Source organism: Tupaia chinensis, unplaced genomic scaffold (genome assembly GCF_000334495.1).
Source record: "Tupaia chinensis unplaced genomic scaffold, TupChi_1.0 Scaffold000341_1, whole genome shotgun sequence".
Taxonomy (NCBI): domain Eukaryota; kingdom Metazoa; phylum Chordata; class Mammalia; order Scandentia; family Tupaiidae; genus Tupaia; species Tupaia belangeri.
In genome coordinates this window covers 4,086,576-4,112,045 of record NW_006159835.1, presented here as the reverse complement: position 1 = coordinate 4,112,045, position 25,470 = coordinate 4,086,576, and the positions used below count along the sequence as shown (strand labels likewise).

The 25,470-nt window shown below is 39.1% G+C and overlaps 1 protein-coding gene and 1 long non-coding RNA gene across 5 annotated transcripts in view; one reads left to right on the top strand and one right to left on the bottom strand.

The window, feature by feature from the left end:
* LOC106735247 (uncharacterized) overlaps nucleotides 1–4,887 on the bottom strand; it is a 59,799-nt gene extending 54,912 nt beyond the window's left edge. The window contains exon 1 of the long non-coding RNA XR_001370637.2: nucleotides 4,694–4,887. This is a non-coding gene — a long non-coding RNA (uncharacterized LOC106735247). The remainder of the gene's footprint in view (nucleotides 1–4,693) is intronic.
* Nucleotides 4,247–25,470, top strand: part of PAPOLG (poly(A) polymerase gamma) — a 38,574-nt gene continuing 17,350 nt past the window's right edge. For all 4 annotated transcript variants that reach the window (XR_003549981.1, XR_003549982.1, XM_027773346.1 and 1 more), the window contains exons 1-9: nucleotides 4,247–4,511; nucleotides 8,472–8,633; nucleotides 10,440–10,506; nucleotides 13,629–13,710; nucleotides 13,943–14,052; nucleotides 15,594–15,647; nucleotides 17,786–17,897; nucleotides 21,135–21,224; nucleotides 24,500–24,638. Coding sequence is in view for 2 of the 4 variants with exons in the window: in XM_027773346.1 (XP_027629147.1) it covers nucleotides 4,495–4,511; nucleotides 8,472–8,633; nucleotides 10,440–10,506; nucleotides 13,629–13,710; nucleotides 13,943–14,052; nucleotides 15,594–15,647; nucleotides 17,786–17,897; nucleotides 21,135–21,224; nucleotides 24,500–24,638 (833 nt within the window). In the remaining 2 variants the exon portion in view is untranslated. The remainder of the gene's footprint in view (nucleotides 4,512–8,471; nucleotides 8,634–10,439; nucleotides 10,507–13,628; nucleotides 13,711–13,942; nucleotides 14,053–15,593; nucleotides 15,648–17,785; nucleotides 17,898–21,134; nucleotides 21,225–24,499; nucleotides 24,639–25,470) is intronic.

Genomic DNA, 25,470 nt, shown 5'->3' with positions numbered 1-25,470 from the left:
GAAAAGGAAAGTGAGAAAGCACACCCCATGGGAATGGCTACATCACAAATCCTCCATTTCGCCTTTTGGGAATTTGAACATGCATGCTCACATGCCCAATGTGTTTCTCAAGCACCTGGCCCAGGACTTGAACCACCTAATGGTTCATGGGAGATTCAGATACCTCAACCACCATGCCACCAGTTGGCCCTACACCCATTTTTTAATTAAGTTAAGAAACAGAACATGGATAGTGTAATTTCTCCCCAAATTAAAAAAAAAAGTGATAAAACCACTATTTTACATAAATATGTATAAATATTATATATATATATATGTCTTATATATAATATGTATATGTGATTTGAAGGCATTAAAAACTCTGGAAAGACAGATACCAAATGTTAATAATGTTTCCCCTGGGAAATAAAACTATAGTGAAGGATAGAAGGGAGAAAAAGACATCCCCTTTCTTTTTATTTTTTTTTTATGAGCATGGGTTACTTTTATAATTTGAAACTTTTCAGCTTAACAAATACAATTACAATGTATACTGCAAAAAGGAAATGTTTTTTTTTTCTTTTTTTCTTTTTTTTAAATCGTGCACTCGCCGAGAGAGAGAGAGAGAGAGAGAGAGAGAGAGAGAGAGAGAGAGACTCGATGGCGCACTCCTCCAGCCTCCATAGGTTTTTGCCATAGGGCGGGCGTCACCACGCCCCAAAAAGGAAAAGTACTGAAAGTCCTTACTGAAATGAGGGTTAGGGACTGGCATTCAATATCAAATAGATTATCAAATACAGGAGGATGGGATGAAAAACAATTAAACTATGCCAAACAATAGATTACGTAAAGAGAAATAAAAACATGTTCAGGGGTTAGCAGGTGATGTGGTAGTTAACGCACTGGACTACCATATAGTCAACTGAGGTTCAAATCCTGGACCTGGAAGCTTGAAACACATGCTGGGTATGCATGCGTGCATAGCCAAAATTCCAGGACAAGAATGGAGGAAAGGAGATTGTGTCATGGGCATCGTCCCCAGGAGTGACTTTTTCACTTTCTCTCTCACTGTCTCTCTCTACCGCTCTCTGGCAAGTACATGCACTCTGTGGCAAAAAGCCTTAAAAAAAAAAAAGAACATATTGTTCTGAGGTTGCATTTGATAATTAGATATAGGTTTAAAGCTCTCTTTGAAACTCTTTACGATGTAACTGAACTGGTAGAATTAAAAGCAGAATTCAGCTCCCTTCCACATTACTGCAGCAGATAATAACAAACGAAACATTCGATACATGTAAAATAAGAACAAAAAGGAAGAAGGAAAGGAAAATAAATATTTCAAAAATAAATACAGTAAGTGAAAAAAAGAAAGAGCTAAGGTAGTCAATATACATAAGAGTTCAAATTATAGCATCACTGGGAACCAGCAGTTAGAGTAATGGCTATGTCGCTGGACTCCCATGTAGTCGACTGCGGTTCGCGTCCCGGACCCGGTAGCTTAAAACTCAAGCCGGGCGCGTGTGCGTGCGTGCCCAAGATCCCTAGAGGAGAATGGAGGAGAAGGGATTGCGGCGTGACCATCCCCTCTAGGGGGTGATTTCTTGCTTTCTGTCTCTATGTCTCTCTCTGTCTGTCTGGCGAGTACACACGCCCTATAGCAAAAAAAACTCTCAAAAAAATAAATAAAAAATTAAAAAAATTATAGCATCACTATGTGCCCGGTTCTGTGCTAAACACTGCAGACAGCAGAATCAGCCTGCAATTCTTTCTGGCTGTTATGTTTAAAACAAGGCTAATCCCTGAAGAGAGCTCTATGCAGTTAACAACAAGTGTCTTGGTTAGAAACCTTGAAGAAAGGAAGCTAGGTGAGATGAATTAGTTTGTGGTGCATCTGGGGTGTTGAAGATCACAGGCCCTTATTGTGAGCCTGACATGTCCTGGGGGGCAGCAGAGAACCTCCAGATCCACATGTCAAGAGAATAGGAAGGTAGTCTAGCACCGGATAAGCACAATCTTCCCTACCTCCTGGACTTAGGCACCATCCCAAGAATGAGGCAAGTGTGGAGGGGCAGGAAAGCCAAGATAGTCTTTGTCTGATAGTTGAGAAGAATGAGGAGGTAATAGTCAAAAATTAAGTTTTGAAAATGATGTAACATTTCTTGCAAGTCTAAATTTTTGGACTGAGATTCATATTGTCTATACATAGTCTCCTCATTTGATTCTCTACAATTTTATTATCTTCATTTTACAGATGAGGAAAAAGGTTTCTTAAGGTTAATTGTCCTGAGGTCATAAAACTAGTAAGTAAAACTAGAACTCAAATTCGGGTCTACCTTGCACTGAAGGCTTGCTAGCTATTATTCTCTGCAGCCTGGAATATGTTTTGTCTTCTCTCTACCACCTGCACCCAATTCATACTCCCAAAAGTTGTTAAGTTAGGAGCCATCCCTTCTTCTAGGAAGCCACTATTGAGGGTCCCCTTGTTAGGTCTCCTTTAGTACCCTAACTTCATCTGTATCACAGACCATGATGTATTACATTTTTATTGCCAGAGGGCACAAGTGCTCACCAGAGAGAGAGAAAAAGAGAGAAAGCACCTCCAATGGGGCATAGTTACACTGCAATCCTTTTCCTCCATTTCCCCAACCTATAAGTATTTTGGGCACAAGTACATGTCAATGGCATTTTTTGCTATAGGGGGGGTGCAGCTCACCAGAGAGACAGAAAGACACAGAAAGAGAAATCACCTCCAAGGGGAAAATGGCCATGTTGCAATCCCTTCTCCTCCATTCTCCTCTTGGGATTTTGGGTATGAGTTTCAAGCTACCAGGTTCAGAACTCAAACTGTGGTCAACCACGTAGGGGTCCAACACCTTAACCACTTCGCTACCTGCTGATTCCAACAGGGCACGTTTTTTAAGCCAAGAGCTGAGACTCAGCTCTCTACACAAGGTTTAATCACCAGGCTAAGGGGCCCACTGACTACGTGAAATTATGATCCCTGTACATGTTGTCTTCCACTAGACAGTGAACTCTGAGAGCAGGAATTACCCACCTGTAGCGCCTGACATATAGTGTCTAGTTCTACACCAGAAGACTATCACTTGCAGTTGATTATTTACCTCACTAAACTCTGAATTTCATAAGATCAACAATACATATAGCTTTATGCACCATTAAATCATCGTAGCCTAAAACAGTCCCTGGCACAGATTAGTTTTTCAATAAATATTTCGAAAGAATGAATGAATAATTCAGTAAGTAACCTCCTCTATTTACTGTGACTCTGAGTCACATTCCAAGAATAAGCATTTTCTTGGGACCAGCAGTTAGCGTAATGGCTATGTCGCTGGACTCCCATGTAGTGGACCATGGTTCGTGTCCCAGATCCAGTGACTCAAAACTCACGCCGGGCACGTGTGCATGTGTGCGTGCGTGCCCAAGATCCCAGGAAGAGAATGGAGGAGAAGGGATTGCAGCGTGGCCATCCCCCCTGGGGTGATTTCTCACTGTCTCTCAGCTTCTCTCTGTCTGTCCGGTGAGCGCAGGCACCCTATAGCAAAAACCTCTCCAAAAAAAAAAAAAAAAGGAGTTTCTTGACGTCCCCCCCCCTTTTTTTGAATTATCTAGTATTTGAAATTATTTGTACACTCGAACATTGTTAAAGTCATCATTATTCTCCATTTTCATCCTTACGTTCAGGTGGAACAAGATCTCCACAATCTGGAAGTGTGAGATTTTTTACATAGCCTTGGATTTATCCTATTGCATACTGCTAGTGAATACTTTCAATCTCTCTGGCTTTGGCTAAGTGCCAGAAGGTTGTGAATCAGGTGGAATCTAAGGATGAAGTGAATAGTTCGCCTCTAGTTGACAAGCTTGCTTTTCTGTGGGATAATCGTGTTAAAGCCACACGTTCCTAGGTGTGACCCTGTAGCGACAAAATCTCCTTGCTGAGAACGATTACATATTTGACTAATGAAATTAAAAGTGTATGATAATATGAGATGAAATAGTATTTGCCAGTCAAGGATGTGACCTTTTAAAAATAAGTAGAATATATGCCCTCATTCAATAAACGAAAAAGCATATCTCCAAATTCCCTTCCTAGCGGTTTGCCTGGACTGACAACCCCACGGACAAAGGCGCGGACCGAAGTCCTGCGGACCAGCGTCTGCAGCGAAAGCACTCACCCGGGGGGGGGAGCCCCGGGACCCGAAGGCGGAGGGGGCGTGGTCGGGGCGGATCTAGGCGGAGGGGGCGGGGCCGCAGAGGGCGAGAGGCAGTCTGGGAAGCGGCGCCATATTGGCGTCGGCCGCGCTGTATTGTCATAAATAGAGCCGGTTTTGTGGTGTTTCCACTACTCAGTTGGATGCCTCGGCCACAGTAAGTGAGAAAGTGAACGGGCCAGCGAGCTACCAGCGACCAGAGCACAGTGGACAAGGGGAAAAGGGAAGAGCAAGAACAGGACTCCAAAGCGAAAGACACTTGCTGAGGAGGGAGACGCAGGAAGCGATGAAAGAGATGTCTGCGTAAGTGGTGGGGGGCGGCGGTTGGGGGCGAGGCGGAGAAGGGTGGGTTGGAGTGGTCAGCCCCAGGCCTGGCTTCGGTTTCTTTCCCCCTCGCGCCCTTCCTGCAGTTTGTCCCGGGGGTCTTCCCTTTCTCCGCTCCCGGCCGGACCGCAAGGGCATCTCCCCTACACCCGGAGACTCACCTAGCCACCTCTGCACAGACTCGGGGACTCCCGGAGTCCTCATCTGTCCCCGGCGGTCCCGCCTCTGAGAACGCCCCCAGACAAGGCTGCAGAGGGAGAGAGGCGCGTGTGTCTGGGGAGAAATGGTCGGTCACTCTCCTGCCCCCAGCACTGTCTGAGCCCGTCTGCTCCTGTCTGCATTGGCGCAAATACCATTCCCCTGCCTCCCCCTCCTCCCTTCCCGACCGGCTGTCTCCAGGTCGTCAGGAGTGAATGACCTATCCCGGCTCGTGGGTTTCTCTTTAATAAAGAGTAGGTCTTTTCGCCGAAGCCGCCACCCTCCAGCCTCCCCACCTACCACAATGTCTACCGGTCTTTACCTCCTGTTCACACTTTGATAAGTCAGACATAGTTTCCATCGTTGTCAAGATCTTGTGGTAGCTTCTTATATTTTGGTACATTGGGAAATAATTCAAATGTCAGAAAAATGCACAGAATAACCTAAGCCATCGTTTGTATAGACACCACCCATTTCTCCCAAAGCATAATATATGTATATGTGTGTGTGTGTAGGGGTAGGTGTGTACACATATATATGACTTCTTTATTTAAAAGTAATAAAACATTCCAAATACATCTGAAGGACTCTCCATCCTCCTTCTCTAGTCCCATTCATTCCCCTTCCCAGAGGTCCCCACAGTCCTTAATTTGATGTTTATTACTGCATGCTTTTTAAATGCTATTACTACATATGCATCTGCCCATAACGACTGGCATTGTTTTACTTGTTTTTATAGTTTATGTAACTACAATAGTATCATGTCATTCTGCAACCTGCATGTTTAGTGCAACATGGTATCTTTGAGCTTTGTCCAATATTTGTTAATATTTTCAGTCTTAGTTAATTTATATTAACTACTGTGTTGTATTTTATTGTAGGGATACAACTTAATTTAGTCCTTTTCTTGTTAGTGACTATTTCAAGTTCTGCATAAAGTTTTTAATGTTACAGTATAGCAGCGAACATTCTTTTGCATCTCCTTGTACTTTTGTTCCAGAAATTCTCTAGCCTGTAAATGAAATTGGTGGATGGAAGGGAATGTGGGATTCTGTTGTTTACCACCACCCCCCACCCCACCCCCAGCTGAAAGAGGTTCAGAATCCTAGATTTGGGCTAGTGGAGAGCTAGAGAGCTGACTTTTTCATCATACAAAGTGAGACCCTGTATCATAGTTGGTGTCAGAACTGAAGTAGTTTTGGAAGGGAGAATGGAGTGGTGGGAAAAGATTGGGGACTTAAGATTCAGGCACTTCTTTCTTTGAACTTTAGGTACTTACCTCTAAAATGGCACTTGTTCATTACCTACTTCTCAGGGTTATTGTCGAGATCAACTGAATGATCATGTGTCAAGAATCATTCTGTCTCATCCATTTACAGTATATACACACAAAAATATCAAAATACCTGTCTAATTCACTAAGAGGTAAAAATTTTAAAATCTCTGGGAACTAGCAGTTAGCGTAATGGCTATGTCACTGGACTCCCATATAGTCGATGGCAGTTCGCGTCCCGGACCCGGTGGCTTAAAATTCACGCCGGGTGCGTGTGCGTGCGTGCCCAAGATCCCGAGAGGAGAATGGAGGAGAAGGGATTGTGGCGTGACCATCTCCCCGGGGGGTGATTTCTCGCTTTCTGTCTCTATGTCTCTCTCTGTCTGGCGAGCACATGTGCCCTATAGCAAAAAAAATCTCTCCCCCCCAAAAAAATTAAAAATCTCTAAAAAGAAATTACAACTTGAAATAACCAGTTATGTTTGTTCCAAGAAAATAAATACTAGAAAGAAATTAAAGTAGCTAGTATTGATGTTTCCCTTTTGTTTATTTGAGTCACTGTGGAAAGTATATAGGCTATTTTATCTTCTACTTGACTCTCCCTCTTTTCCTACCTCATGAAATCTTTATCCAATGAGCATGTCTTACTCTGAGATTAGTGGTGATAAACCAGTGTTTTGACCCATTAAAATCCAAGAATAATTCAACAACCACTTTTATAGTTGTGTGTGTTATATTTTTACAGGGATTATTTATTCAATTCATAAGATTCCTTTTTCTGTCTTTTTGTTATAGGACTCGTGCTCTCAAAGGAGACAGAGAGGGAAAGTGAGAAATCTACCTCCAAGGGGAATGGCCATACCGCAGTTCCTTCTGCTTCATTCTCTTGGGATTTTTGGCATACACTCACATTTCCCCAGCATGTTTTTCAAGCCATCAGGTTAGGGACTCAAACCATGCAATTGGCCACATGGGATTCAGCGATTCAGCTGCCTTAGCCTCCATGCCACAGGCTGGCCCAAAGATTGCATTTTATTTATTTACTTTTGTAAAGTTTGTTTCTTTCATGAGAGAAATGAGACAGAGACAGAAACAGACAGGTACCCACATTGCAATCCCCCAGCCTTTCCAGTCATCCAAAGTTACTTCTGGTATGTTGCTCCTGACACATTCCTGGCATATCACTCTTGGATCAACCTGAGATCTGAACAGGGGCCTTGCCATTTGACTCCAGTATTGAGCAGCAGCACCCTACTGCCTGCATTGTAGCAGCTGTGCATGTTGAGATTTTATTCTTACTGTGGGTGTTAATACCCCTTCACAAAAGCATGGTAAAGATAGATGGTTAGGGTTATTTGGTTAGTGTGTTTGTTTTTACTTTACTTTAATGGCAAAATAAAAAGTTTTACTTATCCCTCTTGGTCTCAAATTTTATTTTGAAATTATTGGCCTGTGTCAACCCAGAAATTGTGTTGCACTTTAGTTAAGATTAATGTCCTAATAGCTAGTGTCTTTGGAAGGTAGTTTGTATTGTGTCCCATAAAAAAGGTCGCCATTTAAGGGAACCAGCAGTTAGCATAATGGCTATGTCGCTGGCCTCCCACGTAGTCGACCGCGGTTTGCATCCCGGACCCGGTGGCTTAAAACTCACGCCAGGCGCATGTGCATGTGTGCCCAAGATACCAAGAGGATAATGGAGAAGGGATTGTGGCATGACCATCCCCCCTGGGGGGGTGATTTCTCGCTTTCTGTCTGACTGTCTGTCTGGCGAGTGCACGCACCCTATAGCGAAAACCTCTCCAAAAAAAAAAGAAAAAAGATTGCCATTTAGTGTAAATAACTGGATAATTATTTAGTGTGAAAATGATATGGGTACCAGTCTAAAATGTACAGAACAATTAACTGAGTTATAAAATTTTAAGAGGATAAACTCTGATCCACATAAAGGATACTAATATAGGTTTCCTAAGGACAAATCTAATTGTGATTTCTTCTTAAAAGCCAGATTATTTCACAAGGACTTCTAATGGGATGTTTTGTTTCTTTGGGGGGTGGGAAGAGGCATTGTTTCACTAAGACCTTTTTTTTTTTCAAGTGGTTGCCTGCTTTTGAAAGGTTCCAGAATCTGGATGGTACTTGACTGGAGCCTGCAGGGTGTAGTGGAGGTAGCTCTGGCACAGGTCCCATTCTGACTCTTTGCATTTGAGCTGAGTGGTGTTAGTACAGTTGTCCTGATGCCAGCACTTGCTGCTTTTGGCGTGAAAAGACATCCTAACCATGAAGGCTGAAGCAGTATGAATAGCCCTTCATAAACATAGACACAAAATACCCATTTTTCCATTAAAAACAAGTGTCTGCCCTTACTGTTAGTACTTAGTAAACTTTTACCATGAGTGGTTTGAGGGATTCAGTATTTCAATGTAACGTGGAGCTTGAAAATTTTTTGCTATTTTCTATTTCTTAAACAGAAATACCATGCTGGATAGCCAGCGTCAACAAAAGCATTACGGAATTACCTCTCCAATTAGTTTGGCATGTCCTAAGGAAATCGATCATATTTATACACAGAAATTAATTGATGCCATGAAACCATTTGGGGTCTTTGAAGATGAGGAAGAACTGAACCACAGGTATGTCACTGAAAAACATAAAAAATATGTTATAGTACATTATTTAATCTTTAATTCTCAGATATATATTGAATACTCACTGTGTCCCTTCTAGGGGCACAGAAATCACACACACACAAAATTTTGGCCTTGCTGGAGTTTATATTTTAGGTGAAAGTTAAAGGAAGAGACTAACAATAAGCCAAATAAGTAAAATAAATACAGTATTACACCTGGTAAGTACCACTAAGAAAAATAAAATGGAGGTAGAGTTTTCCAGGGAAGGCCTTATTGAGAAAGTGACATCTAAGAGAAAATTCGGAGGGGGAGGGGGGAGCCATGTGGACGTTTGAGAGAAGAGTGTTCTAGGCAGAAGGCCTGTGGTAGAAGTGTATCTGCTGTGTTTGAAGAGTACATAGCAAAATAACCTGGGTGTCTGAGCAGAATGAGTAAGCAGGGGAAAACTGGCTTAAAGAATGGGAGGTGGGCAAAGGCTTAGAGGGCAAGGATACTTAGGACCTTGTAAGTCATCATCAAGGCTTGGCTTTATGCTGAGTGAACTAGAAAGCTGTTAGGGTTTTGAGTGGAAGATCGAGATGCTCTGACTCTTGTTTTAACAGTCACTTGGACTGCTATATCAAGGATAGTACAAAGAGGGATGCAAGGTAAGAAACAGACTAGTTAGGCTATTAATGGGTTGTCAGGAAAGCCATGAAGCATTTTTGCATAGAAAAAGAAAAATATATGATGACTTTCCTGACAACCTAATACAATAACCATAATAATCCTAGAGGGAATCATGGTGGCTGGAACCTGGAGGATGGCAGTGAAGGTGGTACAAATTAGTAGGATTCTGGAGGTATTTTAAAGTAGGGTTGTCAGAGTTTCATAACTAGATTGTGAGAGAGAGATGTCAAAACTAATGCCAAGGTATTTAGTCTCAACACCTTGAAGGTTGATGTTCCATTATCTGGAGAAGACTGAGGGAGAAACAGGTTTTAACAGATCAAGAGTTTTTTCATGTGTTGTCTTTGGAATACCTAAAACCTAATTTTCTTTTTTAAATGTAAATATGCTTATGTAATTGGTTTCAAGTTTATTTAAACAATACCTAACTTTTTTTTTCTGGAGAGAGATTTTTGCTATAGGGTGCATGTGTTTGCCGAAAACAGAGACAGAAAGACAGAAAGCAAGAAATCACCCCCAGGGAGGATTGCCACTCTGCAATCCCTCTCAGGATTTTGGGCATGCATACACACGCACCTGGCGTGAGTTTTAAGCCGCCAGTCCAGGACTCGAACTGCAGATGACTATGTGGGAGTCCAACAACATAACCATTATGCCATCTACTGGTCCCAATACCTAATTATTAAGTAGAAATATTTCACAAAAATTAGGCACTAAGTAATTTGCCTATTTTAATTATTATCCAAAGGCATATTACGCAATGGAAGAATATTAGTCTCTATTGTTACACCAAATAGATTTAATTCCATTGTAAGTCCAAGAAAATTGACGATTCAGTTGGCCTTCACAGCCTCATTAAAGGTAATTATATGATTTTTGGTTAGGCTTTTTGAATTTTGAAAATAGCTAAAGATAAATACTATTATCACATTTGTCATATCTTCAGCATTCTTAGGAATCTGAGAGGTGTGCCTTGTAGCAATAGATGTTACAGCATTACCGTATGTATAATATACTGTTACCTTATCATGATGTCAGCAGTACACCCTATATGTTTGTTTATTTAACATTATTTGGTTTTTGTTGTTTGGTTTTAGTTTGTTTTAGTTTTCATCTAAAGCATGTTAATTTTTATTTTAGGCTGGTTGTTCTTGGCAAATTGAACAATTTAGTAAAAGAGTGGATTTCTGATGTCAGTGAGAGTAAGGTAAGACTCTAAACCACATGAAATTCTTACATTTTGGCAGTAAGGTACAGGAATTGAGAATTATCTGAAATATGTAATAACTTGACTTTCTGGTATACTTGGGAATGAATTGGTCTACACAGTGATATTTCTAAATAGAAGAGGATTTGCCCCAGGGGTTGGCCAATACATTTACAAGTCAATGTAAATGTCTTGTTCGGCCCATGTGTAAGGGTCCGAATTTTAAATATCAGGAGATTTTACTTACAAAACTTAATTTCAGATTAACTATGAGATATCAGATATGGCAATACTGGGCCTGCATTTGTACACAGCTGGAAGAGGTTTGAATGGGACTTGGCTCCAACCTGCCAGTCTCTTCTCTTCCAGTCCAACCATTCTGTTTTCTCTGATGCCATGATTGCCATTTATTAGTTTCTGTGTTTCTCATGAAAGATTCTCTTGTTTACATACTGGCTGACCCTTGAGACATCAGAGTTCACAAACTACTTTGTAACTACACAACTTTTTTTCTCTTGTAGTATAGTATTGTTTCTTTCTGAAATTGATTACCTTTTTTCTCCTTTTTTAGAATATTTTTAATATAATTGAGTTTTCATTATTGTCTTAGAATCATCCTGTGAATACACTATGGCTGCACTAAAGCATGTTCAACTTAGTGGTAACTGTTCACATCTTCACTAAGTGGCCTAGACTATTGTATTTTAAATGTTTATTCTTTATCATTTTTAAAAAGAGGAAGTAACAAAAATAATAATATATGGATACTTTTTTAATTTGCTAGAGGGTATGTGCACTTGTAAGAGAAACACATGGGTTGGGGGAGGGTGGCAAGATGGAGCAGTGAGAAATCACCCCCTGTGGGGAATGGTTACTCTACAATTCCTTCTTCATTTCTCCTTTTGGGATTTTGGACACACATACACATTCACTCGACAATATGTTTCTCAAGCTGCCAGGTCTGGGACTCAAACTGCACAGGCAGTCACATGGGATCCAGCTATCTTAACTACCATGCCACTGACGGCCTCCTCCTCACTGCCCTGCCTTTTCTTGAATTTTTGCCAGAGCTTGCATGTGCTCACAAGAGAGAAGGAGGGAGAGGGAAAATGACAAAACATCCCTCATGGGGCATTGTCATGCCACAGTCCCTTTTCCACTTCTCTCTTCTGTTGGGATATAGGGCGCTCATGCACTCACACCCAGCGTGTTACTGAATCCAGTCCAGGACTTGAACCACGCAGTTCGTCATGTGGGACCCAGATGCTTTAACCACTATACCATGGGCTGCCCCTAGATACTTTTATTCAAATTAATCAGATATTATATAGAACACTTGTACTTGGCTTTATGAGTAAATATGGAGACGTGGTAGATACAGCTCTCGCCTTTGAGGCCCTTAAATATGGTTGAAGAGATGAGTCATTTAAAAAGAATCAATAAATGTAGTAAAAAAAGAATTTAAAGATTATAATGGTAGAGGGACACAGAGGAAAAAGAACTTGTTATGAAGAGATTATAATCAGAGAAGGCTTCATGGAAAAGGTACAACTTGAAGTGAACTTTGAAAAATGGATGCTTTTAATAAGGGACTCAAGGATGGAGAAGTATTTGAGGCAGGGACAATGCTAAATACAGTGGAGGGGGTGGAGTGAAGTGTTGGCATTTGGAGCTTCAGAAAGGAAGAAAAGGAGACAAGGTAAGAAAGATCAAAGGGAATGTATTATGGAGACTTTGAATAGAAGACTAGAATGCTTACTTCAAGATTCCTTGGCAGAAAAGTGCATTGGCAAGTTTTGAACAGAAGAGCTACATAGAATTTTAAAAGTGTGGGGACAGTAAGTGGCGTGGTAGTCAAGGCGCTGGATGCTCCCATGTGGCCCACTGCGTTTGAGTCCCAGACCTGGTGGCTTGCTTTCTAACTTTCTCTCTCTCTCTCTCTCTCTCTGAGTCTCTTTCTGGTCAAATTAAAATAAATTAATGAATAAAAAAAGAGCTATATAATAGATTAATTTAAGAACATCAGCCAGAGAATTTTATCTAACATAGAATAAGAGAAAAAAGATTTTTCTCTTGAACAATGGGGTAAAAAGGGTAACTTAGGATACTATTAAATAGCCTAGAACTGGGGACTAGTTGTATAGAAAGGAGGCAACACACCTGAGGAATATAAACTGAGACATGGTAAGCAGCGATGAGTAATCGTGAATATGTGTTTGGGTGGTAGGGATAATGAAGAATAGAGAGATCAGAAGGGATACCTGGTTCTTAGGAAGAATTTTTTGTTTGAGGCATGGATATTGAAGTGGATCAGGTTGTCTTTAGTGAAAATATCTGATAGTTGGAACTGGCTCTAGAAAGAGGTGAAAACAGTATTTTAATTATAGTACAAGGAAATGTTGATTAAAGTTGTTAGATTAGCTGTTATAAGGGCATTATGTCAAGAATGACCCCACTTTCTTACAGAAAGATTGTACAACTAGAATAAAGAAATAAAGCATCTCTGTCACAGAAACAAAAAGGATATGACTAGCCTGTCTGTCATCATGTAAAGAGCTGAAGGCACCTTAATTCAGTAGTTAGGAGCTCTGTGGTGACTGTTGAGAGAGGTGCAGCCAAGAACAGGCGGTTGGAGGGGGCAAATAGACCAGTAGGGTCTCGTGATAAAAAATGTTTTTCATAAGAGAAGATGTTTAGTCTTCCCTCTGGGAACACCCTCATTACTTCAAATACAGAACTTTTACAAATCTTGTCATACCAAGGTTGACAAATATATAGTTAAGAAGGGCTGGTAGGTGACTCAGAAGTTAAGGAGGCTGGATCCCGCATGGCCAACTGAGAGGTTTGAGTCTCGGACCTGGCTGCTTGAAAAACATGCTAAGTGTGTGTTTGTGCATATGAGTGCCCAAAATCCCAAGAGTAGAATGGAAGAGAAGGGATTGTGGCTCGGCCATCCACCCCTGAGAGGGTGGTTTCTCACTTTCCCCCTTTCTCTTCACGAGCATGTGTGTCCTATATCAAACTAAATGGGGAAAAAAACAGACGGTAAGAACTTAGGTGATTATCATGCTAAATAATTTGTATAGTTGAATGCCTTTTGCTTAATTTTATTTTAATTTTAGAATCTTCCACCTTCTGTTGTGGCTACTGTTGGTGGTAAAATTTTTACGTTTGGATCCTACAGGCTTGGAGTACACACCAAAGGTAATTTTTTCTATATGTTCTAGGGCTAAGAACTTTGAATAACAAACTCGTTGTCATTCATACTTACAAAGTGCAAAAGAACAAAATTCCCATCATCTCACTACTTGGAGCTAATCATTGTTAACATTTTCTTATACTCATCTGCTGTACTTTCTACTGTACATAAGTTTTTGTGTGTTTTAACAAATATAGCACATAATACATGCTTTTTGATAAATACTTTGGTTTGTAGGAGCTGACATTGATGCACTTTGTGTAGCTCCAAGACATGTGGAAAGATCTGATTTTTTTCAATCTTTTTTTGAAAAATTAAAACATCAAGATGGCATCAGAAACTTAAGAGTAAGTATTCTCTGGCATTTGCCATTTTGAACTTGATAGCAAATAGTTGTAAAAGCTAAAGCTGATGATTCTTTCTCCTAAGAAGTAGTTGTATCTTATTGAAGTAGCATAATGATTAAGAACATAGGCTGTTTAGTTATTATATAAATGCTGGTTTACCTCTAGAATCTACCACTTATTAGCTTTTAAACATCGATCAAGTTAACAGTTCTCTCTGAGCCTGTTTCTTCATAGGTAAAATGGGGATGTGGTGATTAATTTTTATAAGATATTTTTGGGAACTGATGAGATAATTCACATAAACTATTTATGCTGCATCTCACATGGTGGGTGCTATTATAAGTAAAGTTTGGATAATAATGCTTTTAAAAATATATCTAGGGGCTAGCAGATGGTGTATTGATTACATTGCTGGACTCTCACATAATTTGAGTCCCAGCCTAGTGGCTTTAAAATCATGCTGGGCATGTGTATGTGTATGCCCAAAACCCTAAGAGGAGAATGGAGGAGAAGGAATTGGGGTGTGGCCATCCCCCTGGGGGGGGTGGGGGTGATTTCTCACTTTCCCTTTCACTGTCTCTGTCTCGGTGAGCACACAGGCCCTAAGGCAAAAATGTCTTTAAAAAAAAGAAAGTATCTTTCTAGCCATTCACTCAGCAAATAAGATTTTAGGCCTGAGACCAGCAGATGGGCTTAATGGTTAGTCAGTGGACTCCCTTGTACTTGACCACTGTTCAAGTTCAAGGACCAGTGGCTTAAACCTTACACTGGGTACATGTGCATTTGTGCCCAAAATCCTGAGAGGAGAGTGGAGGAGAAGGGATTGCAGCGCAGCCATCCCCCGGGGGGAGGGGTGTGATAACTTGCTTTCCATCACTATCTCTGGTGAGTGCATGCACCGTATAGCAACAAAAATTTTCAAAAAAAAATTTAGCACTAATAATTTGTCAGACAGTGGCCTTGGCCCTACAAATAAAATAGTGGACAAGGTATTGTTTATTGCCAAAGAGGTTAGGGAATAAATAAACAAAATGGAGTTTTAATGCAATCTGAAGTACTGGGATAAGGCAAAATAAAATTCAAAGGATTTGTAATACATGGAAATCTCAGAATGTTTTCGGACAAGAAAATTAAGACTTTGTTAGGTTTGAGGACTTAAGAAAGTCTCAGAAGACAAATTTCCCCTAGATTCATCTAAATTATATTGGCTATATTACTTTGAAAGATCAGTCATGAGCTCTGATTACTTTTTAGTCCCTAATGATAGTCTTCTTTCTATCAATAAATACAGTTTTCCATTTAGGCTCAAGAAATGCTCAAGACCCATATGATAGCAGTTCTGCCTTCCAATTTCTGCTATTTATTTTTAGGAAGATAGTAAATTAAATAACAACTGCCATAGGCATTTTATGTCTCTTAAATAATACGGGTCACAAAGTAAAAGGACTTATCTAGAAGATTGAGACCAAGAACATTTTTCACTTTTTCTGTTGAGTTAATATACAGCTGGAAATTGTTCGTAATTGTTCCCTCTTTTGTAGGCTGTAGAAGATGCATTTGTACCTGTTATAAAATTTGAATTTGATGGTATTGAAGTAAGTGTTTAATATTTTTCTGACTTTATAATTGAAGTGTTTAACCCCTAAATTTTATGTTTTGTTTTTAAATCAAACATAGGTACATATTTTTTTCAAATATTTTTTAAATCATTCCTTATCTTCCTCTATGATATTCCTATTAATATTTCTCACCATGAAAAATGCATCAACCTCTATCCTTACCTTTATGGCTTTTATATATACCCTTCTTACTTCTGTGATCTCCTAAAAATAATTGTATTATCATTTTTTTATTATCCTGGTATTTTATCTTGATGTTTTCTTTTGCTGCTCTCCAGTGTTTTCTTCTTTCTTCACTTAGTGTTTTAGTGGAGCTCATCCTGAGAAAGAGCACTTTTTTTGGTATCTTGCATGTTTAAAAACATCTTTGTTCTGAGCCAGCTGGTGGCTTTGATGATTAAGGTGGCTGAATCCCACATGGCCGACCACACAGTTTGAGTCCTGGGCTGGTGGCTTGTAAAACACAACAGCTGTGTGTAAATGCATGCCCAAAATCCCAAGAGGAGAATGGAGGAGTAGGGTCTGTGACTTGGCCAATCTCCCCCGGAGAGGGGGTGATTTCTCACTTTCCCTCTCTCTCTCTGTCTCCGGCGAGTGCACGTACCTGTTCCAAAACTGAAGAAACAACTTTATTCTGTCCTTACTCTAATTTTATCATTTGAGTGTAATAAGCAGTCTAGGTAGGAAACTATTTTTTCTTAGAATTTTGAAGGCCTTTCTTCATTGTCTTCTACTTTCCATGCTGTGTTAAACTTTGATGCTACTGGATTCAGTTATTCTTTCTATATGACTAGTTTTGTCTCTTTGGAAGCTTACATTGTTTTTTGGTTTTGTTTTCATAATTGTAAATTTATGATAATATACTTTGGTATGTGTCTTTTCAACCAGTGTGCTAGGCGGTTAGTAGTACTCTTTCAGTTTTGATACTCCTGGCCTAGCTGCAGCAGTACACACTAAGACCCTATGCTCTATAGACTGGGATATGGGAGGCCTGGATTTAATTCCTGGCCTAGCCTAAAAACCAGATATGGGAGCTTGCACCTGTGGTCCCAGCTACTCGGGAGGCTGAGGCAGGAGGATGAGCGCCAAGCTGACCTGAGCTACATAGTGACACCCTGTCTAATAGAGCCAGGTGTGGTGGTGCACATCTGTGGTCCCAAACGGGAAGCTGAAGCAGGATGGTGACACAGCAAAACCCTGTCTAAAATACTAAGATAAAATAAGATAATAAAAAATTTAGAAACTCTTGTGTCCTTCAGTTCTTGGATATTTTATTAAATGCTATTGGATTTTCTGCCTTTGCTTTCTTTTTTTATTTTTCCTGGAATCTTATTTGCATATTAGAGCTCTACTACTGCCTTTTTTTTTTTTTTTTTTCCCTTCCAGCTTAAGTACATTTTCATGTTTTTGTTCTGTTTTGGGGGGTTTTCTCAGTTTTAAAACTTTCTATTTTTTTCATTTTTGCTGTCATATTTTTAATTTCTGAGAATACTTTTTTATTAGCTAATGTTCTTTTTTAATGTATGTATGTATTTACAGCTCTTGTCCTTATTTTCTGGATATAACAGTTTTTATATGCTTTCTTAGGTTTACTGAGTCTGTTAACTTGTTCTGTCTAGTAGGTCTTTGGGAATGTCATGATGCATTTTCTATACAAAATTGCATCATGACTTTCCTGACAACCCAGTACTTTCTAGCCTTTATATTTGCTGTCGTCATCTTTTGTTCTCTTTTAACCTAGTGGGTTGTGCCTTTAAAATAAAAATAAAAATAAATAAAAAACAAAGTGAAATTTTCCTGGCATTGTAGTGGGGTTTTAAGAGGAAGTGATGTAAATGTGTGTTGGATCTTCCATATTTACCTAGAAATACACTTACAAGGTTTTGATGGGGTTTTTTTGTTTTTCTAATGGTTGGCACATGTGCTAAAATTAAAATATTTAATTTAACATTTTAATTACCTTAACAAACTTCATGGTGATTTTCCCATGTGAGATTGCCTACATAGGCCTTTTGAAGTTTTGATAGAACTTTTAATATTTTTGATGTGGGATGGGGGAGGATGGATTAGAAGGAGAAAAAGTAATATTTTTCTCTTTTTGCATCTTTCCAAAGATTGATCTAGTCTTTGCAAGACTGGCAATACAAACCATATCAGATAATTTAGATCTAAGAGACGACTCTCGCCTGAGAAGCCTTGATATAAGGTGTATTCGCAGCTTAAATGGTAAGCTTCTAAAAAGAAATCTCAGATACCTGCATAAAACAATTAGACAAATAGAGATCTTTCGCAGAATTGACTATTAATGGACTTTTTTAGAGGTTTAACTCAGTTAAAAATGGTGTAATTTTTGAGCCAACCATTGGTGTGGTGGTTAAAGCAGCTGGATCTTACATGGCCAGCTTTATTGCTCAAGTTCCAGACCCAATGGCTTGAAAAGATGACAGGTGTATGTGTGTGCATGCCCAAAATCCTAAGAGGAGAATGAAGGGGAGAAGGGATGGCAGGCCAGCGGATGGCAGACCAGCAGATGGCTTAATGGCAAGGGGTTGCTTTCTCACTCCCCCCTCACTTCCCGTCCAATGAGCATGTGTGCTCTATTGTGATGGTGTTTTTTAAAGATGTGCTTTTCTTTATATAGATAATGCAGCATATTTAAGCATGCTAAAAAAAAACACAGATTTATTACAAAGGTTGTTTATGGTAGTGGTTCGCAAACTTACTGGTGTAAGGATCCTTTACATTTTTAGATTAATTTAGGACCCCCAAAGAGCTTTTGTTTATGTGGATTACATCTGTCAATATTACCATGTTACAAATAAAGCCCAATAAATTTAATTTTAAACTATATGTTAGCTCATTTACAAATAATAATAAAGCTGTTATAAGTTAATATAAATACATTTTTGTGTAAAGGATTTTTTTGCATTTGTGTAAATCTCTTTCATATTTAATACAAGACAGCTAGAGCCTCATTTACTTCTACAATCTGATATAGAACAACACCAAATTTTGTTGTTGGTGGTGTTAACATGTAGAAAGAAAATCTGACTTCTTAGATACATGTAGTTGGAAAAGAGAAAAATGTTTTAATAGCCTTTTCAAATGTTCGTATTCTTTAATACTACAGCAAAACTTGACCACTGAAAATTTCTGTTTTGTTTCTGATACTTTATTCAGGTATAATCACGTACCATAAAAATTCATCCTTTCTAGGTATACAATTCAATGACCTTTGGTATATTCACAGATTTAGCTGTAATCCAATTTAAAACCTTTCATTACTCTCAAAAAGATCCCTCATACTCATTTGCAGTCATTCCCTATTTCAACCCTCAGTCCCAGGCAACCACTGATCTACTTTTTGTCTCTATAGATTTGTATTTTCTTGATATTTCATATAAATGGAATCATATAATATGTGGTCATTTGTGTCTGACTTCTTTCACTTAGCGTATGTTTGTAAAGTTCATCCATGTTTGTAGTTCGTTCCTTTATTATTGTTGAATGGTGATAATATCATAAAGGGTAATTAGAATATAGAATCTAAAATTCTATCAGTGAACTTTTTTTTAAAGAGAGATTTTTGCTATAGGGTATGTGTGTTTACTAGAGAGACAGAGAGAGACAGAAAGCAAGAAATTACCTCCTGGGGGGATGGCCATGCTGCAGTCCCTTCTTTTCCACTCTACTCTCAGAATTTTAGGCATGCATGCATGCACACACGCCTGGTGTGAGTTTTAAGCCAGGTCTGGTACTCAGACTGTGGTTGACTACATGGGAGTCCAGCAACATAACCATTATACTATCTATTGGTCCCATCAATGAACTTTTTATGCTTCATTACATTAAAATCTGTTGGTCTGTCTTGTTTGAATGGATTTTTTACTCATGGGTGATTTTATACTATCATGCCTTGTTGTTTGGAAACTCTTGGTTCACAAGGTTATTTGGGTCTTCCAAATGCTAATACACATTTCATTATAAAGTGAAAGAAAATTCATTCATTAATACAATGACCAGTTTTATCAGAAAAGTCTTCTTAGGTACTGGAAAGTTGTCAAGCTCACAGTAATAGATATAGATTGTCCAAAATTCTAATTTAATGTGAAAAACCTAAATTTTATTATTGGCAACAATTTTTGCCATTTGTTATCTTTGCAGTGAAGGGTTTGGTTCTTTTTTTTTTTTTTTTTAAGGAAATGTCTGCTGAATAACCCCAACTGTGAATAATATAGCTTTGTTTTTGTTCTGACCTTGTTTTTATTTGCTAGAGGACATGTGCACTTTGCTATAGAAACAGAGACAAGGAGAGGAAGAAAATATTCTTTCCCCAGTGGGGCATGGTTATGCCACAGTCCCTTCTCTTCTTTTTTTTTGAGAGGTTTTCGCTATAAGGCACATGCACTCACCAGACAGACAGAGAGAGACATAGAGACAGAAAGCGAGAAATCACCCCCCAGAGGGGATGGTCATGCCGCAATCCCTTCTCCTCCATTCTCCTCTTGGGATCTTGGGCACGCACACACACGTGCCCGGCGTGAGTTTTAAGCCACCAGGTCCAGGACGCAAACCGCAGTCGACTACGTGGGAGTCCAGCGACATAGCCATTACGCTAACTCCTGGTTCCCTCTCCTCCGCCTCTTTATCCTGTCAGGATTTGGGGCATGCACACAAATGCCTACCATATTTTTCAAGCTCCCTGGTCTGGGATTTGAGCCACAGTTGGCCTTGTGGGATCTGGTGCCTTTAACCACTAGGCTATGGGGCTGGCCCATAGTTTTCTGTCCACGTATTTCTTGAAAAAAAGTGGTTGATCTTACAGCTAATCCTCGCATGTTCCTTTCCCTTTTTTAAAATACGTGTATGTGTTGGGAGATATCTCTACCAGTACAGTTGTCACCACTGTCATGATTCATTACCAAGGTACCAGCAGTTTCATCCTCCATTATTTTTGCTCCATTTGGGCAAATATTAACACAGGAAAAAAAAAAAGCCTTAATATTATAAAACCAGGTTTGACCTCACAGATTCCCAGGGGTCAACAGACCCAACCTGGAGAACCACTGATTTATAGTGTCTTTTTTTTTTTTTTCTAAACTTAATCATCACACTTTGCAGTACTTCTGGAGTGTAATGTTAAATCACAGTTATTTGCAGGTAAAGGTGTTTGCATTGAAACAATAACAGTTTTATAACTTGGAGGCATTTAATTAACAAAGTCAAATGTGGAAGAAAACTAAAAAAAACTCACCTCCAGCTCTTGTAATATTGGATTGCATTCCTCCTGTACTTTTCAGTTCTTTAAAAGCAACATGATTTCTTACTAAGTGCTAAATTTCAAAGACATGGAAAAAATAAATATTATCTTTCATTTTTTAGCATTTGAAAGTCTAGAAGTTAGAAAGGCTTTTGAGCTAACCAGGTTGTGTTACATAGTGAAAAATACTTTGTCTTTTTCAGGATGTAGAGTTACTGATGAAATTTTGCATTTAGTGCCAAATAAAGAAACATTTAGACTCACTCTCAGAGCAGTCAAATTATGGGCAAAACGTAAGTATCTTACGTCTTCTGTTTATTTTATAAAATTCGAATTTTTTTTTCCAATGACTAAAACACATCTGGAAACTGAGCCTGTTCTCACTATGGGGGATTAAAAGCCATTAAACTTTGGAATAACTGTTGGTTTTTCAGGTGTAATGATAATAATTTTCTAATGTATAACTCCTCTTCCTTCTCCCTTGGTTGAAAACTAAAGGCGTCCTGAGTTTTTCCATTTAGATTTTAACCAGGTAGTCAGAATTAAGTCAGAACTTGAAGGCTGAAATTCTCACTGGTATTTGAGCTCTCTGTGGCCAGGACCATCTCTCTCATCTTTGTATCATTCACCACCAGCAAAGTCTAGTCTAGTAGGTGTTCAATAAATGTATTAAATGAGGAACTCACAGTGATGGTTATAACTTTATTTATAACACTTTTCTAATAAAGCTCAAACTGCACTATTTAGTATGTATAAAATATGGTTCACAAAATGCCCTTTGTTTAGTCTTGAGCTGGCACAGAACATTCTATATTATTTGAAATTATATTTAAGAAGCACTGCACTTGAGGCAGCCAGTGACACAGTAGTTAGGGCAGCTGGACCCCACATGGCCAACTGTGCAGTTCAGCCAACTGCCAGTCCTGGCAACGTGAAAAATATTTTGCGCATAAGTGCATGCAAAATACCAAGAGGACAATGGAGGAAATGTATTGCAGCATGGTCATCTCTCCTGGTGGGTGCTTTCTTGCTTTCCTTCTCTTTCTCTCTGCCTCTCTTCAGAGAGCACATGCTTCCTATAGCAAATAAATAAAAATGCTGTACTTTGGCACCAAGTTTTGCATAGTCTAAAGCTGTGCTGTTAAATGCTACAGGTATGTGGCTGTGGAGCACTTGCAGTAGTCAAATTTTAAAATGTATTTTTCATGTCAGTAAATTTTAAAAGTAAATAGTGTCTATGAGGAGTGAAAACATATTCACACAAAAACTTATACACACATTCTTAGCATTGTCATTTATAATATCCAAAAGGTGAAAACAACCATTTGTCCATGAAATGGTGGATGAGTAAATAAAAGGTGGTATATCCGTATTGTAGAATATTATTTGCCAATACAAAGGAATGCAATACTGTTGTATGTTACAATATCTATAAACCGTAAAACAATTATGTTAAGTAAAGGTGGCCAGACATCAGAAGGCTACATGTGGTATGATTCCATTTATGTGAAACGTCCATAGTAGGTGAATCTGTAGAGACAGAAAGTAGGTCTGTGAAGACTAGAGGGTGAGAGATATAATGATGAATGGTTTCTTTTGGGGGTGATGAAATGTTCCAGAACTGATTATGAACAGCATTCTAAGATTGATGGTGATGTTTGCACAACTCAGTATACTAGAAGCCATTGACTTGTGTACTTTGCATGGATGAATTTTATGGTATGTGAATTGTATCTCAATAAAGCTATTATGAAAAAATATTAAATAACCACATGTAGCTTGTGGCTACCTCATTGGGCCATACAGGTTCCAAAAGTAAAATTTGTTCTTGGGCTCCCACATCTTGTATAGTCAGGATAAAGTATTTTGCAGGGAGGGACCAGCAGTTGGTGTAATGGCTATGTTGCTGGACTCCCATGTAGTCAATCGTGGCTCCAGTCCCAGAAATCGGGGGCTTAAATGCCAGATGCATGTGCATGCGTGCTCAAGATCCCAAGAGGAGAATGGAGAAGGGATTGCAGCATGGCCATCCCCCGGGGGGTGATTTCTTACTTTCTGTCTCTGTCTCTCTCTGTGTTTCTGGTGAGCACAAGCGCCCTACAGCACAAAACCTTTCCTCCCAAAAAAGTATTTTGCAGTGAAGGGATGAAATGAATAATTTGACTTTACAGATTAAATGTCAAGGTTTGGAAATTTTCTTTCTTTCTTTTTTTTAAATTTGCTAGAGAGAGAGAGAGAGAAAGCACCTCTAGCACCTTCATGAGAATGGTCATACCACAATCTTTATTCTCTTTTGAGATTTTGGGCATACACACATATATACCTGGCTTGTTTCTCAAGCTGGGTCCAGGGCTCAAACCGTACAGCCCACCATGTGGGATCCAGCCACCTTAACCACCATGCTACTACTGGCTGTTCTGTTTTCAGTTCTCAGAGACGTACTCTTTTTACATTTACCATGTCTAAAATTAGTAATTTGTGATTTTTCCTTTATGTTGCTTAGTGAAACGTAAAATAGACTGCTGTAAGAAACAGTCATATGAGAAATGAGTAATGTTAATAATATATTCTACTTTTTAGAGAGGTATCCAAATTCTACAAAAATACTAAAATTAGTCCCAAACTTTACACTTGATTTTTAAATACCCTTGAACAAAATTACTAATGAAATGTTCATTCTTCCCTACTTATATACCCTCTAGGTCTTTTCCCTCCTCCCTTATTCCTCTCTTAACCTTAAACTTTGAAAATGGAGAATGTAAACATATCATTAGAGCCCAGTTCTGTAGTTGGAACTGAGGCAGAGAACTAAGATGTCTGAATTAGAGGGCAGAGCAGGGACGAGGGTATAAAATGAACAATTTATGGTTTACTAATAGACTGTGGTCCTAACATGCAGATCTGCTTATCAGGGGTTTTTTTGTTTTTTGTTTGTTTTTTTTTTTAAGTTCATTTCTTCCATGGGTGAGAAACAGAGAGACAGACAAGATGCCACCAACAGGGACTTCATACCATTATCTACTCCAAGCATAAAGCCAGTCCCAGGTCATGGGCATGCACGTGATCTGTGTTAGGAAGATGTCCAGACATGTATCCAGAACCTTCCCATTTCAGTCAGTGTTAGAGAGTGCTGCATTACCGCTACAGCCCCATTTTTCGATTTTTTATGTCTATAAGGGAAAAAGTCTAAGGAACAATCTTAAAAATGAAGCTAGGGCCCACCCTGTAGCATAGTGGTTAAACACTGTACATTTTGAGCTGGAACCCACATAACGAACTACAGTTCAAATATCAACTCTGGCAACTTGAAAAAAATGCCAAGCATGTGTGCCCCAAATCCTGATGGGATGGAACAATGGAGGAGAAAGCACTGTGGCTTGACTACATTCCTGGTAGGGAGTACTCGCCAGAGAGCACATGCTGTCAGTCTGTCAATCAATAAGAAAGAAAGAGGTAAGGAAAGGAAAAGAGGACAGAGGGAAGGAGAAAAGAAAAGAAAGAAGCTACCCTATTGAATGTCATGGATAGTGTATCCTAATATTAATTGACAAATACATTATTTTTCTAGGACGTGGTATTTATTCCAACATGCTGGGATTCCTTGGTGGTGTCTCCTGGGCAATGCTAGTTGCAAGAACTTGCCAGTTATATCCAAACGCAGCAGCTTCTACTTTAGTTCATAAGTTCTTTTTAGTTTTTTCCAAGTGGTAAGTATTCATATGTGTAACTCTGTCTATTTACTAACTTCAACCTATATGTAAATTTGTCTGGAAATTTAAGAGCTATGCATAGACTTTTTCTGTTGATTTACATTACTTTTTAAATTAAAAGTTTTAAAACATTTCAAATTTGAGGCAATGGTAGGACATCTAGATAACTCTTTTCTTCTAGGGAACTGTAAGTGTAGGCTTTGAACTTGGGAGAATGTTTACCATAGATTCAGCTCTGCAAATTACTAGTCATGTAGAGGTTGTTTAAGGTTTCCTCATCATTTTCCTCATCTCCATAAAATGGAGATGATGATTGTATTAATAGCTAACACATTGATGTGTTAGTATTTTCAGTAAGTGTTAGCTATTGTTATTAAATTATCAGAATTAAATCCATGAGACTAAATGAGAAGGAAAGGAAAGATTCTGATGTAAATTAGTTTCCATTAATGGGTAAAGTAATATTTACCATTTTAGAGAGCACTGCTTTAAAATTAGCAGCCTTCCCCCACCTTTTTTAGAGAGATTTTTGTTATACAGTGTGAGCACTAGCTGTAGAGACAGAGAAAACAAGTTATCACCCCTAGGGGGATGGCCAAGCTGCAGTCCATTCCTCCTCTTTTTTGAGGATTTTGGGCATGCACACACACATGCTCAGCATGAGTTTTAAGCCGCTGGGTCTGTGACTCGAACAATAGCCAACTGAATGGGAATCCAGCCTTTTCCTTTTTATATTTTCCTCCCTCACCCATTTCTTTTCTCTCTCTTTAAAAAATTTGCACAGAGGGCACATGTACTTGCCAGAGGAACAGTGAAAAAGAGGGAAAGA